At 44.9% G+C, this 16653-nt stretch overlaps 1 protein-coding gene across 1 annotated transcript in view; it reads right to left on the bottom strand.

Moving 5' to 3' along the window:
* Nucleotides 1-16653, bottom strand: part of tubgcp3 (tubulin gamma complex component 3) — a 46077-nt gene that overhangs the window by 11448 nt on the left and 17976 nt on the right. The window contains exons 5-11 of the mRNA XM_079495975.1: nt 14284-14537; nt 11233-11393; nt 10083-10195; nt 6013-6138; nt 5423-5491; nt 4617-4749; nt 3280-3446 (exon numbers count right to left, since the gene is read on the bottom strand). Of these exons, the coding sequence (XP_079352101.1) occupies nt 3280-3446; nt 4617-4749; nt 5423-5491; nt 6013-6138; nt 10083-10195; nt 11233-11393; nt 14284-14537 (1023 nt within the window). The remainder of the gene's footprint in view (nt 1-3279; nt 3447-4616; nt 4750-5422; nt 5492-6012; nt 6139-10082; nt 10196-11232; nt 11394-14283; nt 14538-16653) is intronic.

The raw sequence follows: 16653 nt of genomic DNA, 5'->3' as shown, positions 1-16653 counted from the left end.
GGCTGAGGCGGCCCAATGAACGGCCGGCAGCGACTGCACTGAGTTTCCTGACTGAACTTGCTTAGCGTCATGTCTGTGTCTCAGGCGCGCGCCGCTCATTTTTCCTGAATGTAAAACATGAAACTTCTGAGAAGCTTTTAACAATGAAACTTCAACACATTGGCCCGAAACCTTTTTTTTTCCATTCGACATCCAGAGGCATCTCAAATCGATCGTTCCTTTTGCTGCACTTTAGAAAGGTCATCCCTTCTCACCTGTTGACCGGCTCCGACGGGCAGAGTCGAGTGGACGCTGAATCATCGTTAAACACGGTCCAACGGGCGCCTCGGTTATAGCGCATTCTATTTCTATCGGCGAGACTCCCCACTCGACTGACCTCACTTGATCACGGACGACGTCGATGCAATCAAGCCCGTTCTGTGGCACAGTGCGGCTCATCGGATCTAGGCTTTCCATTTCTACGCCCATTTTCCCCTTAGGATAGGATTTAATCTCCAGAGAATATAATTAGTCCACTGAGACTAGGCCTGTCACAAGTATTACATAATCGTCTAATCGTAATCATTTGAGATATAATCTCAATTATTTTGTCATAATCGTTTCCATGTTGAAAGATCTTCAAACATTCATTCTTTCTTGCTAGGTGGTAGCGAAGGCTGTCCCCGAACATACGGGGTGCGAACCTTCGCTCGTTAGGGTTGGCACTCAAATCTTAATTAATGGGCTTGAACCATTCGTTTTTTTCCCTTTTTTTAACTCGAAAATATTTCTCTGCAAGAATGCGATATGCATACATACATAGAGTACTATGTTCATGTTGTGTTTACATGTTACATGTTTAGATGTGATTAATAATCAGGGGGGCACACAACCGATGCGCCAGCGCGCATACGTCGTCAAAATGTTTTCTGCGCAAACACCCCTAGTGTATAATGTGCGTGCGTGTGTGCACGTGCGTGTGTGCACGCGCGCGTGTGCACGTGCGTTCTCCTTGGGAGGTTGCAGTCTAATGTAACGCCACAATAACTCTTTCTCCCCCGCCCCGTGTTCCCGCACTCTGCACTTAAAAGGCCGGACACAGACATAACTACAGCTTAACTCTGGTCCCATTACCACAGACACAGAGGGCCAAATGAAGAATGATCACACATCACACGTCCTCCATTATCCTCCTCTCATCACTTCTCATTTGTACCCCCTCCCCCCCATCGAGTCCAATCTCCTCCCTTCTCTCTAGACCACCGCCCCCGGGCCAATCAACCTCTCATCACTTCTCATTTGTACCCCCTCCTCCCCCCATCGAGTCCAATCTCCTCCCTTCTCTCTAGACCCCCCCCCCCCCCCCCCCGGGCCAATCAACAAGGGTGGGATGTCATTTTTTTTTTCGCCTCGCATGTCAGGCACTTAACTTTCAGAAATGTGAGCCCAGTATAACAACTCAAGCTAGCAGGCTTTTCAAATCGTAAAAAAATGCAAGGTCATTTTATTCCAGCACCGCCGAGGCGCGTCATGAGAGCGGAGGAGGGCAGAACTGTTATCTATGCTGTCGAGGATTAGTTCTTTTCATAATCTGCCGGAGGGCAAAAATTGAGATATTTCCACTATTTTTACGTTTGTTTTAAAAGTATAATATACAATTATTAAATATGTCAGTAATTTCTTTGTGTTTTGAAGTTATTTGTCATCCATTCTGGGCGGGAACCCCTTTTGGTGTTTTAACTAAGCATTATGTTATACTTTAGCTATTGAAAAATAGCAGATCTACAAGCTCATAGCGTGCCACCGAGTGGCGCGCTACGAGCTTTGTAGGTCTGCTATTTTTTTTAAATCGTAAAAATGCGGCACAAATCTTTGAATATGTGACTAAATTTGACTGAGGGACTGCCATTGGATTTTTTTTAATTTTCGTTTTTTCATGTCATATGAAAGCAGGGAATCACAGCTTCAAATTGACATATTGGTTGTTCAGTTTGACCCACCAGTTTTGGAGATATGGATATGGACATTACTCATATGGAGATATGAGTAATGTCTTGCAGAGAAACAGCGAGTTGAGAAAACAGGCTTGAAAGGTTCACTTCTGTGGACTCTAACATTACACCTAGCTACATGTTTAAGCATTTATTTCATGTTTACATGTCGATTTCAGACACTTATTTCAGACATGCTCTAGTATGTGAAGAGTCTGCCTGTGCTATTAACTCATTTAAAAAAATAAAACGTTTTTCTCCTCTGGTGAAAAGCTGGAATTTGCGCGATGGCAGTCTCTCAGTCAAATCTGGTCACATATATATTCACTTCTAACTTCTAATGTTTGTTTGTTTTTTTCGACGTCAGGACTAAATGGGTTAAGAAGCCTAAAAGGCCAAACAAAAACATATTTTTATTCAAATGTTTCGTCGTTCAATGACAAAAAACACAATGACACCGCAATTATTTGTATGACAATTCCGTCCGCCATCAACATAACACTAATGACGTGTATAGGAGTCTTTAGAATCAAAACCACGGGGTGCCTAGACCATTCTGGACGGGAACCCCTTTTGGTGTTAGCATTATGTTATACTTTAGCTATTGAAAAATAGCAGATCTACAAGCTCATAGCGCGCCACCGAGTGGCGCGCTACGAGCTTGTAGGTCTGCTATTTTTGAAAAATCGTGAAAATGTGGCACAAATCTTTGAATATATATTCTTTCAGAAGACCTTTTTTTATTTCGACGTCAGGCCTAAATGGGCTAGACCGGATTTGCGCACTGCCGTTCACTTCCTTATTTTCGGCCTGACAAACGTTGCTCATAATAACTCTAAATCTACGCCGCTTTCCATGGTTTTGACCAAAAAGGGCAATGTTCCGTCTTCATTTCTGACTTCAGCATGCATCTCGTTTTGGAATATTAACGCTTCTAGAGAGACTAGTAGTGTGACAGCACGAGGTTAGAACGGAAGATTATGCCTCTCGGTATTGGGGGGCTGGCACTCTAGCGCCATTATTTTTGAAGAATTCCCTGGACAAAAAAATGTTAAATGTTGTAATGGTGACAACCATTGTGTTTGAGGCTGTGTGCATGAGCGTGTGTGTGTGTGTGTGTAAATGGTGCATCTTTTATATATTCTTTATATATCACATCATTGTGGGTACAAGATTGCGTATATGTGTCATCTATGTGTGCGGCTAAGGGTCAGTACATTAAAGAAAAAGTGTGTGTGTGTGTGTGTGTGTGTGTGTGTGTGTGTGTGTGTGTGTGTGTGTGTGTGTGTGTGCGTGTGCGTGTGTGCACCTCGTGATACGTGTCCTCCAGCTCCCCGTCGTAGATCCATCGGTACAGGAAGTTGAGGATGGGGTGAGACACCAGGGTGAGGATGTGCTGGACCAGAGTCCTCATCTGAGGGTCTCCCGTCTTCGTGTAGGCGTGGACGGCGGAGGCCAGCTCGCCTCCCTTACGGCCTGACACACACACACACACACACACAGTATTGGTCACGCAACACACACAGACACGTACGCCCGCCGAGCCACCAGGAAGGCAGAGGATTATTGAATCTGGTATTACAAGACGTCCGCATTTAAGACACTACTGCCCCCTCTAATCGTCCTCATTTGGGGCATCAAAAACGTCCTCATTTGGGGCATCAAAAAATGAATAGGTGGGGGCCATTACTATTAGGGCCCCATACACACGTACAGAACGCATGTTCTGTGTTCTGTCTGTTTGATGGCCGCCTCAATGCTTTTCCAATGGAAGTGACACGGTTTGACCAAACACTTGTGTGTTTGATGGCTGTGTTCTGCCCATCAAACACAATATGTTTGGTCAAACCGGGTGAATCCCATTGGAAAAGCATTGAGGCGGCCATCAAACGCAGACGGAACACAGAAAATGCGTTTGGTGTGTGTGTGTGTGTATGAGGCCTTCGAATTCCAATGTGTGTTGTTCTTGTGATGAACAAGAACAACACACGCGCACAGCAAACGCTGTTGTTTTTAACCCATTCTGGGCAGGAATCCCTCTTGGCGTTTTGAGCATTATGTTACACTTAAGCTATTGAAAAATAGCAGATCTACAAGCTCATAGCGTGGCACCGAGTGCCGCGCTACGAGCTTGTAGGTCTGCTATTTTTGAAAAATGGTGAAAATGCGGCACAAATCTTTGAATATATATTCTTTCAGAGCGAACGTTTTTAACTCAAATCCTTGCTTCTGGGGGGTTCCCTGGAACGACATATTTTAAGATGGGGGTCCGCAGCCAAATACAGAGAATTCTGGGGGTCCTTGACATGAAAATAGGTTGAGAACCACTTACATAGAAACATGGGTATTTCAGAAAACGGTCAGTACAGGATTTAGAAGACATTTGTAGAATCTGGTCTCGGTCGAAATGGGTTAACCCATTTTGGTGTTAGCATTTGGTGTTAGCATTATGTTATACTTTAGCTATTGAAAAAAAGCAGATCTACAAGCTCATAGCGCGCCACCGAGTGGCGTGCTACGAGCTTGTAGGTCTGCTATTTTTGAAAAATCGAAGAAACATAGCTTTTTCAGAAAACTGTCAGGATGTAGAAGACATTTTTTTAATCTGATCTCAGGTGGAAATGGGTTCAACACACACACACAGACCTTGGCAGAAGTCGACGAGGGCCGCCAGCGATTTGAGTCGGACTTTGGGGTCGTAGGTCCACACCAGCAGTCTCCTCAACGTCAAACTGTTGTCTACGCCCAGGTTGACTCCCTGGTCGTCCTCTACTTGCAGCTACAGCACGCACACACACACGCACACACCACGCACGCACGCACGCACGCACGCGTGCGGGGGGATGTTTAAACAATTTAGCATCATCTCTGTACATGGAAGAAATAGCAGCTCATCTTCAAGCTTACAAGTTCTGAGTGTCGTCTGTGGTGTAAACAGTACTATCACCCGTTCGGGAACTGCCCATAGATCCAAAGTCCCGTTAGTCCGAACATGCATTAAGGTTGGCGAACATGCACTGCTCCCATGCTTGCGGTTATGTTTAGGTTAGGGTTAGAGATAGGGATAGTAATTTCGGAACAATGAACCTTCTGACTAATCAGAATCAGAATCAGAATCAGTTTTATTGTCACATCACAGGTTTACAAGGTAAAGAAGTGGGTGAAATTCGTTTTTGTACATCGTTCCCATCGCAACGTTAATTTCCATAGAAAGAAGAGGGGGGGGGAGAAGAAGAGGGGTGGGGGGCAAGTGGGAAGGAGATCAAAACAAGAGAGCAACAGAATCTACATATTTACAAAAACCTGAGATAATAAAAACGAACTAAGGTGCCTGAGCATAGCAGCAATGTATGTATACTGTGCATGTTATACTTATACTGTGCATGATATACATATGGACGTTAAGGTGCTTAGAGAAAAAAAAAAAAAAAAAAAAAAAAAAAGGTGTTTACCTGCGAATGGAGCACAGACAGCAGTCGGTAGTATTCTTGCAGCTCCTGGTGGAGAGAGGCACAAAAACTCTAGAGAGACAGAGAGAGACAGAGAAACATGTTAACCCATTTAGGCCTGACATCGAAGTTTTAAAAATGTCTTCTAAATCCTGACAGTTTTCTGAAATACCTATGTTTCTGTATCAGTGGTTCTCAATATTTCATGTTAAGGACTCCAAAAATTATATGTAATTGGCCACCAACCCCCATCTGAAAATATGTTGTTACAGGGACCTCCCCAGAAGCACATATTTGAGTTAAAAACGTTCACTCTGAAAGAATATATATTCAAAGATTTGCGCCACATTTTCACGATTTTTAAAAAATAGCAGACCTACAAGCTCGTATGAGCTTGTAGATCTGCTATTTTTCAATAGCTAAAGTATAACATATACACAGGCATTACATTCACCCATTCATACACACATTCATACACCGATGGCAGAGGAAACCATGCAAGGCACCGACATGTACATCGGGAGCAGAGAGCAGAGTCTTGCTCAAGGACACTTTCGACACCAACTCTGACACACACACACACACACACACACCTGTCCGACCAGTCCGAAGGCGCGGTCAAGGCTCCTGGAGTCGGTGTACTTTCGGATTTTGTTGTGGAGCCAGCCGAGCTCGGCCAGTCGGCTGCTGATGTCCCTCAGAGACTTGCACACCACCACCTGAGGACGCACAGCAGCGGGAGAGATGAGACTTGGAAGCAGTGTTGTTTTTGGCAGCAAATTTAGATTATTAGTTTTAGTCGTAGTCTTTTGAATAGTATTGAATAGTGAAGGCGGGGCCTTGGTGTGCGTGCTGTTGGTCTGTTGCGTGCCCCCCCCCACTGTAGAGCAGGGGTTCTCAACGTTTTTGGCCGGGGACCCCCGAAAATGCTTTGGCAACGTCTCGGGACCCCCGCCCCGCCCCCTCCCGACCCCCAATATAAATTGACTGCTACAATAACCTTAAACCATTTTGGGCGGGAACCCCTTTTGGTGTTTTAAGCATTGTTATAATTTAGCTATTTAAAAATAGCAGATCTACAAGCTCATAGCGCGCCACCGAGTGGCGCGCTACGAGCTTGTAGGTCTGCTATTTTTGAAAAATTGTGGGGAAAAAAAAGAAATATATATATATATATTTTTTTTAATAATTTGGGGACCCCCTAAAATAATTTGGCGACCCCCCGAGGGGTCGCGACCCACGGGTTGAGAACCCCTGCTGTAGAGTATGTGCACATCTTGTCACCGGAGTGGACCGGGGGGGGGTTTCCAAATCACCCAAATCACTGAATGCTCCTTTAACCCTGCAAGCCCCAGCGATGCTATTCGTCAACATTTTAATTTTTTTCACCTAAACATCATCATTGATGTTCATTGTTTAGTCTTGCAATGCCATTGGTCATGATATTTGCATATAAATACCCCCCACAGAGGCAACTTCAAAATCGCTGGACTAAAAGTAAGTAAAATGCCTGTACAGACACAGACAGTAGAATCTTTCTTTTGGGGGTATTTTATCATGAACATTAGCGTGGACAGTTGAAAAGTGGTGAAGTGGTCCTTTACGCCTTCAAATGCGTTCTAAATAGCAGATGTACAAGATCAAAGCAGGGCTCAAATTGACACGCGGCAAGCAAAAAAAGAAAGTCGACTGTAAGCAGCCTTACTACACACACACACACACACACACACACACACTCACTCACTCACTCACTCTGCAGGCACATTCACCAGACAGTGGAGGCAACCATGAAAGGCACCAACCTGCTCATCATCGTGGGGCACTTAGGGGGTTCTGTGTCTTGCTCAAGGACTTGTAGGACACTGACTGACAGGCAAGGGCAGGAGGAGCGGGGGATCTTACCGGGAACCTTCCAGCTCCCAGGTGGCCCCCCTCGCCCTCCTCCACCTTCCTGGGTCACCGTCACGTACCGCCGCTAAGTGCTTGTTAGAGAGCATCCACACAACCCGCGCACTTAATGGACTATTGTCCGATATAGCATGACGACAGCACTCTGACTATAAGGCTCTATATTTAGTTTATAGAGAGAGGCAGAGAGACTGTGTGTGTGCGTGCGTGGACAGACAGACAGACAGACAGACAGAGCTGAAATACCCAACAGAGAAGAGGAGGAGAGAAAAAGGCGAGGAGGAAAAGAAAGACGGTAAACAGCTAAGAGACAGAGAAGAAGAAGAAGAGAGAGAGAGGGGTCGATGTGGCTTGGAGCCAAAGAGCGTCGTATTGATCTGTTGGATCTCCCTGAAGCTTTTTAACCCATTTTGACCTGAGATCAGATTCTAAAAATGTCTTCTACATCCTGACAGTTTTCTGAAAAAGCTACGTTTCTATGTCAGTCGTTCTTCGATTTAAAAAAAATAGCAGACCTACAAGCTCGTAGCGCGCCGCTAGGAGCTTGTAGATCTGCTATTTTTCAATAGCTAAAGCATGACGTAATGCTAACACCAAAAGGCGTTCCCGCCCAGAATGGGTTAAGACAGTTCAACAACTGTGGTCTTGATATGAGCTCCATTGTGTGTGCGCGCGCGTACACACAATGGTACTCCTCATGCACCTTCTATGCATGAGGAGTCCAAGCTGCTTCTTTTCACCTGACAGGGGAGAGTTTCCCCGGCTGGACGTAGCGCGTGGAAGGAACACGTTATTCCGACCAGTTCCTTTCCCCTCCATCAGGTGCCCCAGCTGGCCAGGGGGAGGTAGTTTAGAGACCAGGATTACTGCATGTTTTTTGTGAGGGTACCTACCCTAGGGGACACGCGGAGAACATGTGAGGGTACATACCCTAGGGGACACGGGGAGAACATGTGAGGGTACCTACCCTAGGGGACACGGGGAGAACATGTGAGGGTACCTACCCTAGGGGACACGGGGAGAACATGTGAGGGTACCTACCCTAGGGGACACGGGGAGAACATGTGAGGGTACCTACCCTAGGGGACACGGGGAGAACATGTGAGGGTACCTACCCTAGGGGACACGGGGAGAACATGTGAGGGTACCTACCCTAGGGGACACGGGGGAGAACATGCAAACTCCACACAGAAAGGCCCTTTCGCCAAACCCGCCTCGGGTATGGGCACTGATGACGCGGAGGAGAGAACACGCCCCCCCAGCGGGAATCGATCCCAGCACCTTCTAGCTGTGAGGCGACAGCACTACCGACTGTGCCACCGAGCCCCCCCCAAAGAACCCTTTTTCTTATGAACAGGCTGTGGTCCAATCTCTCTGCTGCTATGCAGCGATTAAATAGAGATCTTGGACGGAGACCTAGAAATCTGAGAGCGCCGCATGATTGAGTTAGCACCGTTTGGCTGCCAAACAGGTAGAACTTATGGAGTTCAGCCGACGGCGCTAATGTTGCTGTATCAATCAAAGCGATGACGCTAGACTGAACAGCAGCACTCCAGAGGCGTAGATTCTCACCCATTTCAGTCCGTTTACGACAGAGAGAAACGGAGTGCAGAGGAACTGATGGGCTGTACTGTACACGGCAGTGTTGTTTTTGGCAGTACATTTTGATTTTAGTTTTAGTCTTAGTCTCTTGAATAGTTTTCATTTAGTCTTAGTCACATTTTAGTCACCTGGAATGTTTTAGTGTTAGTCTAGTTTTTGTCGACTAAAAGTCATAGGATTTATTTTAGTCGACTAAATCTACAGTTGATTTAGTCAAACAAAATGTATTTTGGCAGGCCTTGATGCAGTCGTAATGACTTGCTGAAAATACAAGCCCAATACAAGCCCAAATACAAGCCCACAACGTGTCGCAGCGCGACACGTTGTGGGCTTGTAGATCGGCTATTTTCAGCATGCAACCAAGTGTAAAATGACTTTTACTGGATGTCTTGTCCACTAGTCCCTTCCTAACATTTTAGTCTAGTTTGTATTTGTTGACGAAATTGTCAGTATATTTAGTCTTAGTTTTAGTCATCACAGCTTAGTTTTCATTTTAGTTTCCATTAGTTTTCGTCAGTGAAAAAAGGTAGTCGACGAACATTTTTCGTCTTGGTTTTAGTCGACGAAAACAACACTACTGTACGGTTAATGTGATGGATTCCGTTCACACCAGTTGCTCCGACCCTCTACGTCTTGAACGTCACGGTCAACGGATAAAGGTGGTATTTATAGTGTTGCTGCGTTTGGCGATTGCTTGCTTTAAACATCTCGTAAAGTGAGTCTAAATATGACTACCGGGCATGTTTATCCCATTTAGACCCGAGGACGATTCTACAAAATTGTCTTCTAAATCCTGACAGTTTTCTGAAAAACCACATTTCGTTCTCAAACATTTTCATGTCAAGGACCTCCAAAAATATATGTGATTGCCCGCCGTCCCCCCATCTGAAAATATGGTGTTCCAGTGACCCCCCACTCAGAAGCAAATATTTGCATTAAAAACGTTCGCTCTGAAAGAATATATATTCAAAGATTTGCGCCACATTTTCACGATTTTTCAAAAATAGCAGACCTACAAGCTCGTAGCGCGCCACTCGGTGCCGCACTATGAGCTTGTAGATCTGCTATTTTTCCAATAGCTTAAGCATAACCATAATGCTTTAAGACACCAAAAGGTGGTTCCCGCCCAGAATGGGTTAAAGCGCTGCGTTACCTTGCTATCCATCTTGTAGCAGTTCTCCTGGGCGCTCATCTTGATGAACTTGCCGTCGATGCCTTGGAACACGTAGAGGAGGTCGCGCACCAGCATCGCCTCGCTTACCTCCGCTGAAAAACACAGGCACACCGAGGGAATAAAAATGACAGAGAGAGGGGAGAGAAGAGATTTATTGTGGAGCATGGGGTTATACTGGGGCCACCAGTTGTAGCGCTACTGCAGAGATCGAGGGGACGAGGTCACAGTATAGCCTGTCGTCGTCGTCGTCGTCGTCTCGGAGATTAAAGAGAATTACTGAGTTATTATTTTTTTATTTCATAGCGATCTTCGAGGGAACAGGGACACGGAGAGGACGGGGGGGGGGGGGGACGGGAACATCATCGGGTGGTGTGCGGTAATTGTGTTTCGGGCAGTAAAGTACAATTTAAGGAGTTGGTTATAACAAATCTGGCGATGGAACAATGATAGAAACTATCTGACCCCGCCTGGTTCGCTTCCTTCCTGGACCTACATACAGTCCAGTAAGACAGCCCCCCCCCCTCCCCCTCTCCACAAGGAGGAGCAGTGCAGCAAAGCATTATGGTCATTGTAGGAATTCCAGCAATCCAGTCAAACCCTATAGTCAAAACACACACAGACTACATAATGTTTCTGGACAGATATAGGGTGCAAACTTCAAACTGTGCTACCGTTATCTACTACAAATACTATTAACCCATTTTGGACTGAGGTCGATTAAAAAAAAAGGCTTCTAAATCCTTTTTCTGAAAATGTTTCTGTCAGTGGTGCTCAACTTTTTTCATGTCAAGGACCCCCAGAATTATCTCTATTGGGCCACGGACCCCCCATCTCAAAATATGTAGTTCCAGGGACCCCCCAGAAGCAAATACTTTAGTCCAAAATGTTCGCTCTGAAATATACATTCAATGATTTGCGCCACATTTGAATGATTTTTCAAAAATAGCAGACCTACAAGCTCGTAGCGCGCCACTCGGTGGCGCGCTATGAGCTTGTAGATCTGCTATTTTTCAATAGCTAAAGCATAACATAATGCTAACACCAAAAGGGGTTCCCGCCCAAAACGGGTTAACATTGAGTGACTGCAGTTTCTTCCCAGCGGGTGAAATGCCCCTTCAAGAAGACGCACCGTTGGGGTCTCCGTCCCGGCGCGGGCGGACGCCCCTGTTGGAGAGGGCGGGGGGGATGAGGGGCGGACGCGAGGTAGTCGGAGCCAAGGCCGAGGACGGGGACGAGCTCACGGGAAGAGCCCACGCCAAGCGAGAGCCCAGGGGCTGACCGGACTGTTGCCTGAGAGAGAGAGAGAGAGAGAGAGAGAGAGAGAGAGAGAGAGAGAGAGAGACATGCACATAAATAGACAAATATGCACACACACTAGGGCATTAAGCAACTAGTCGACTAGTTTACATAATAGGTAGTTAAACAACTAGTCGACTAGTAAACTAGGCAACTAGTCAACTAGTAAAAATGACTAGAAGTGAATGCCCTAGCACACACACATGCATACGTACAATGTACAGAAATGCGTAAATGTAGACAAGACATACAAAACTAGAAAAAGTGCCCCTCGGGGCACAGGTCTCCACCAGGGCAGGTCAGGTTGTGGCCTCCTGGTGGCGCTATAATAGGCCAATGTGAAAAGGGTGCCATTTCTTCATACACCTTTGATGGCAATTGGATGATTTGGTGTTTTGCAAAAATCAACCTGTTGGTGGCGCTATAACAGGCCAATGTGAAAAGGGTGGGATATATTCCTCAGCCTAGTAAGAAAATGTGTGAAAGATTTCACGTAAATTGCATGCTGCGTTCATGATTTGAGGCTTTTGTTCAAAACGGGGCAATCTTGCAAAGTGTGAAAGCCAATTATAGCCAATTAGGATGGAATATGAAATATCGGACAGATCCGACTTGTGCACATGACCATAGAGATACTGTGTAACGATTTGTGGACAGAATCTGGAGGAGTAATATCAAAAAATGTGTTTTACAAAAGTCGGCCTCCTGGTGGCGCTATAAAAGGCAGATGCGGAAAATGCAGGTCAAAGGTTTGTCCTTGGCCTCTAGGGAGTGTGCATTCAACGTTTCACGCAGATCGGTGCAGTTTTAGGTAAAACATGTGAAAAGCTGCCTCATGGTGGCGCTATAACAGGCCGTTCTGGAAAATGTGGGGCAGAGGTTCATCGTTGGCATCCAGGGAGTGTGTGTGCAAAGTTTGGCATCGACCGGGTTAACGGTGCCGGAGATTAGCTGGTAACAGACGGACGGAAGGACGGACACGGACACGGACACACACACACGGACGGACGGAGTGCAAAACATACTCTCTCCCCATGCCTTCGGCCTGGTGGAGACAACAAACATGGATTTGCTAGTGCCTCATCCAAGAAAACGGGAAATAATTTATGCAAAACATATGTTCTTGAATAGGAGTTTAGATTAATAAGAGTTTTTTTTTTTTTTTTAATGTTTTTTATCAAGTTCCCTCTAATGAAACTAGAGCTTAATTCACTTCTAGTCTGTTACTAAGCTCTTGTAGCATTAAACCATTCTGAACGGGAACCCCTTTTGGTGTTTTAACTAAGCATATATGTTATACTTTAGCTATTGAAAAATAGCAGATCTACAAGTTCATAGCGCGCCACCGAGTGGCGCGCTACGAGCTTGTAGGTCTGCTATTTTTGAAAAATCGTGAAAATGCGGCACAAATCTTTGAATATATATTTTTTCAGAAGACTTCTTTTTTAATCTCGACGTCAGGCCTAAATGGGTTTATAAGAGTTTATTTTTTAAAATGTTTTTATCAAGTTCCCTCTAATGAAACTAGAGCTTAATTCACTTCTAGTCTGTTACTAAGCTCTCGTAGCATTAAGAGTCCATTTAGAAACACTCTGTGAATACAGTACACTAGACAAGTCAATAAACTACGCTACAAGTATGCCGTTTCATGAACGTCTATGCATAATTAAAGGTCCAATAGATAAGAGGACCTTTAATCACAATTCGACACCGTAAATGCTCCTTTAACCCGTTTAGGCCTGACGGAATTTAAAAAATGTCTTCGAAATTTAAAAAATATCTTCTAAATCATGACAGTTTTCTGTAATACCTCATGTTTCTATATCAGTGGTGCTCAATATTTCATGTCAAGGACCCCAAAAATGATATGTAATCGGCCCCCGACCCCCATCTGAAAATATGTTGTTCCAGGAACCCCTCAGAAGCAAAGATTTGAGTTAAAAACGTTGGCTCTGAAAGAATATATATTCAAAAGATTTGCACTACATTTTCACAAATAGCAGACCTACAAGCTCGTAGCGCGGCACTCGGTGCCGCGCTATGAGCTTGTAGATCTGCTATTTTTCAATAGCTAAAGTATAACATAATGCTTTAAAACACCAAAAGGGGTTTCCGTTCGGAATGGGTTAAGCATGGATTAAGGATAGGCCTTTTAAACAAAACAAAAAAGGTGAGCCAAGGCAAGAAGACCATAGATTATGGACGGCTCCTGCATTATAGATAGCGCTAAAAGCAATGAAATGCCCTCATAAAACAGTTACAAGGAATGGCCTTGGCTGAATGACAAGCATATACTTCGGGACAGGAACCCCTTTTGGTGTTTTAAAGCATTATGTTATACTTTAGCTATTGAAAAAATAGCAGATCTAACAAGCTTGTAGATCTGCTATTTTTTTTTAAATGGTGAAAATGTGGTGCAAATCTTTGAATATATATTCGTTCACAACGAACAAAATATTTTCAGATGGGGGGGGTCGGCAACTAACCCAATTACATATATTTTTGGGGGTCCTTGACATGAAAATGTTTGAGAACGACTGACATAGAAACAGAAAACTGTCAGGACTTAGGGGCGATTCATACTCCTATTTTAGAGCCGAATAAAAGTCGGTTCGGCTCTGTAGAGCCTACAATGTGAAGTCATTTGATGTTCGGGGGGGCGGGTACCGTCCTAAAGTCGGCTCTTCGGTGCTACTGAAAATTTCTGACGAGCCGAAATCATTTCGGCACTACAGCGCCGAAACAGAGGTAAAATAGGAGTATGAATCGGCCAATAGAAGTAGAATCGTCCTCAGGTCTAAATGGGTCAATAATAGTAGCGAGGGGCTTTCACAAGTCGAGAGAGGAGGGACAAATAACACACACAGCCAGGGTATATTCTCACCCGGCCAGCAGTGACTGTGGAGGGTGCGTGGGTCCATTCAGTGAATACACCCCTAAACTGGAGATGCCGCTGGTCCCCATGCTGGCAGAGAGGGCCCCGGGGCCGGCCGCCACCACCGTGCCGCCGCCGCCAGTGGCCCCCGTCCGCTGCTCCGCGTAGCCGAGGGCCAAGCTCTGTGGACGGGTGCAGTAGAACGGGGTGGAATGGGCGTCTCTGGGGAGCGCCTGGGCGAACAGCGCCCCATAGCTGCCCACCTGGGAATTGCAAGGAGAAAGAGAAAGGGGTGTGAGGTAAAGTGATTTTTTTTTTTTTTGTTCAAACTAAAAGTTTTTTTTGTTAAAAAAGGTTAAATCACTATATTCTGATACTAATCATTGCTATAGTGTTTGTTCAATAACAGGGGAGAGAGTAGCTATTTGAGCTTAATTTTGATAAGTGTTCCAGTTCCAATTTTGTCTGCTCATGTCTTTGTGTCATCAATTACAATTCCACTTGTTTAAATCTGTATCCTGACTGCGTTCTCTGTCCCGATTAGATCAAATTGGTATTCCAGTTTCAGTTTCAGAAAATGCCTTTTCTGTTTAACCCATTTTGGGCGGGAACCCCTTTGGGTGTTAGCATTATGTTATGCTTTAGCTATTGAAAAATAGCAGATCTACAAGTGGCGCGCTACGAGCTTGTAGGTCTGCTATTTTTTTTAAATCGAAGAACGACTGACAGAGACTCCTGTTACTGAACAAACACTCTATAGCAATGAGTGCCGTCACAATATAGAATTATTGATTTATAAAAAAGGATTTTAATCAGACAAATTATTTTGGGTGGTCCCCAGAATATATAAAAAAAATAACTGAATGGCTGGAAAATGGAAATTAAGAGTTTACATATAGTACACTGTACACATAGTACATGCGTAAACTTTCCTTAATGATTATATCTGGTTTCAGCATTTATTTATGATGTATTTTCTCTATTATTATGGTTATTGTAGCAGTCAATTTGTATTGGTGGTGAGGTAGGGAGGGGTGGTGGGACAAGGGAGGAGCACATTTTTCTAGTTTGATAGTAAAAATAGGAATCCTAAAGGAAAAGAAATGCATTTAGATATATCCGTGCCATATTCAAGTCGGGAAGTGATTGGTCACCACTCACCCAACACCGCTGAAGTGCCCTTGAGCAAGGCAGTGAAGGCACTGAACCCCCGACTGCTCCAGTGGAGCTGCGTTAGTGGCCAACAGTATAAGACTGAGGTTGTACTGGTCAGCTCCCAGGTTTTAGTGCGTCTGTCTGTGTGTATCTATGTGCAGGACGTTGCTGAAAATGAGCACTTGTGCTACTACCCTGGGTAAATAAATAATAAAAAATCACACCCGTGTGAAGTGAGTGGTGCAACTCCGCGTGGGGGTTCCCGGGGGTGGGGGGGGGAGTTCCAGACCCACAGGAACGCACCCAGGGTGCCGGCCCGGTTCCGGAGTGCCGCCCCGCGTCCGAAATGGTTAAGAAATGACAGAGTTACCGTGTGCCCTCTACTGTACTGTACTGTCACTGTACTGTACTGGCACACCTGAAATCATCATATATATAGTTAAAATGCGCGTGTGTGTTTGTGTGTGTGTTAGGTTGCGCACAGGTGGTGAAAAACAACCATGCTGTTTTCGTGCTCATACCCAGCCAGCCAGCCACCCACACACATAGCTCCGTAAGGGAGTGGTTGCACCACTCAAAAAAGCCTGCACAGCTCATAGGCACGATGAAAACACTTTTTACAGAGCACTCCACAAACCATGAAAAAGCATAGGGATCAACTTTGAACTTGTGCTCATGTGGCCTTGGGGGGGAAAGAAAAATGAATCTTGATCCAAATCAGATTCAAACTGTATATGTATTACCGGATGGTAGTAGAAAAGAACTGAACTGTTTAGTTACTAAGTTCCGAGTGAAATCCCCCAGCTGTTTCAGCTCTCTCTCACACATTATATAATTACTAATCTCCTTGGACATGCTTCTGGGGCTTCTCAAATGTCGCTGGCGGTGCCTTGCCACGAATAATATTTCAGCTCCTTTTCTGTCAGACATTGTTGCCTGTTGTGTACTACAGTGGTTCTGTGGTACACAACTACACAACTTTTTAGCCCATGAGCCAAAGGAGAGATTAGATTTTTGCCCGGGACCCAAACTAATGAAAATAGCCGATCTACAAGCGCACAATGCGGCGCGAAGCCGCGCCGAGCTTGTAGATCGGCTATTTTCACTACTTCTCTAACATTCGTTTTGTAATTTATGGAATTTCTTAGATTTATTTTTCTTAGAATTCATGAAAATCTTTGCTTTTTTTGGGACTATTTTTTTAAAAAGGTTTTGAAAAAATAA

The sequence above is a fragment of the Electrona antarctica genome (assembly GCF_951216825.1).
Source record: "Electrona antarctica genome assembly, chromosome: 24".
In the NCBI taxonomy this organism is placed as follows: domain Eukaryota; kingdom Metazoa; phylum Chordata; class Actinopteri; order Myctophiformes; family Myctophidae; genus Electrona; species Electrona antarctica.
Note: the sequence above shows the minus strand (reverse complement) of the source record. Positions and strands in the feature narration are given on the sequence as shown.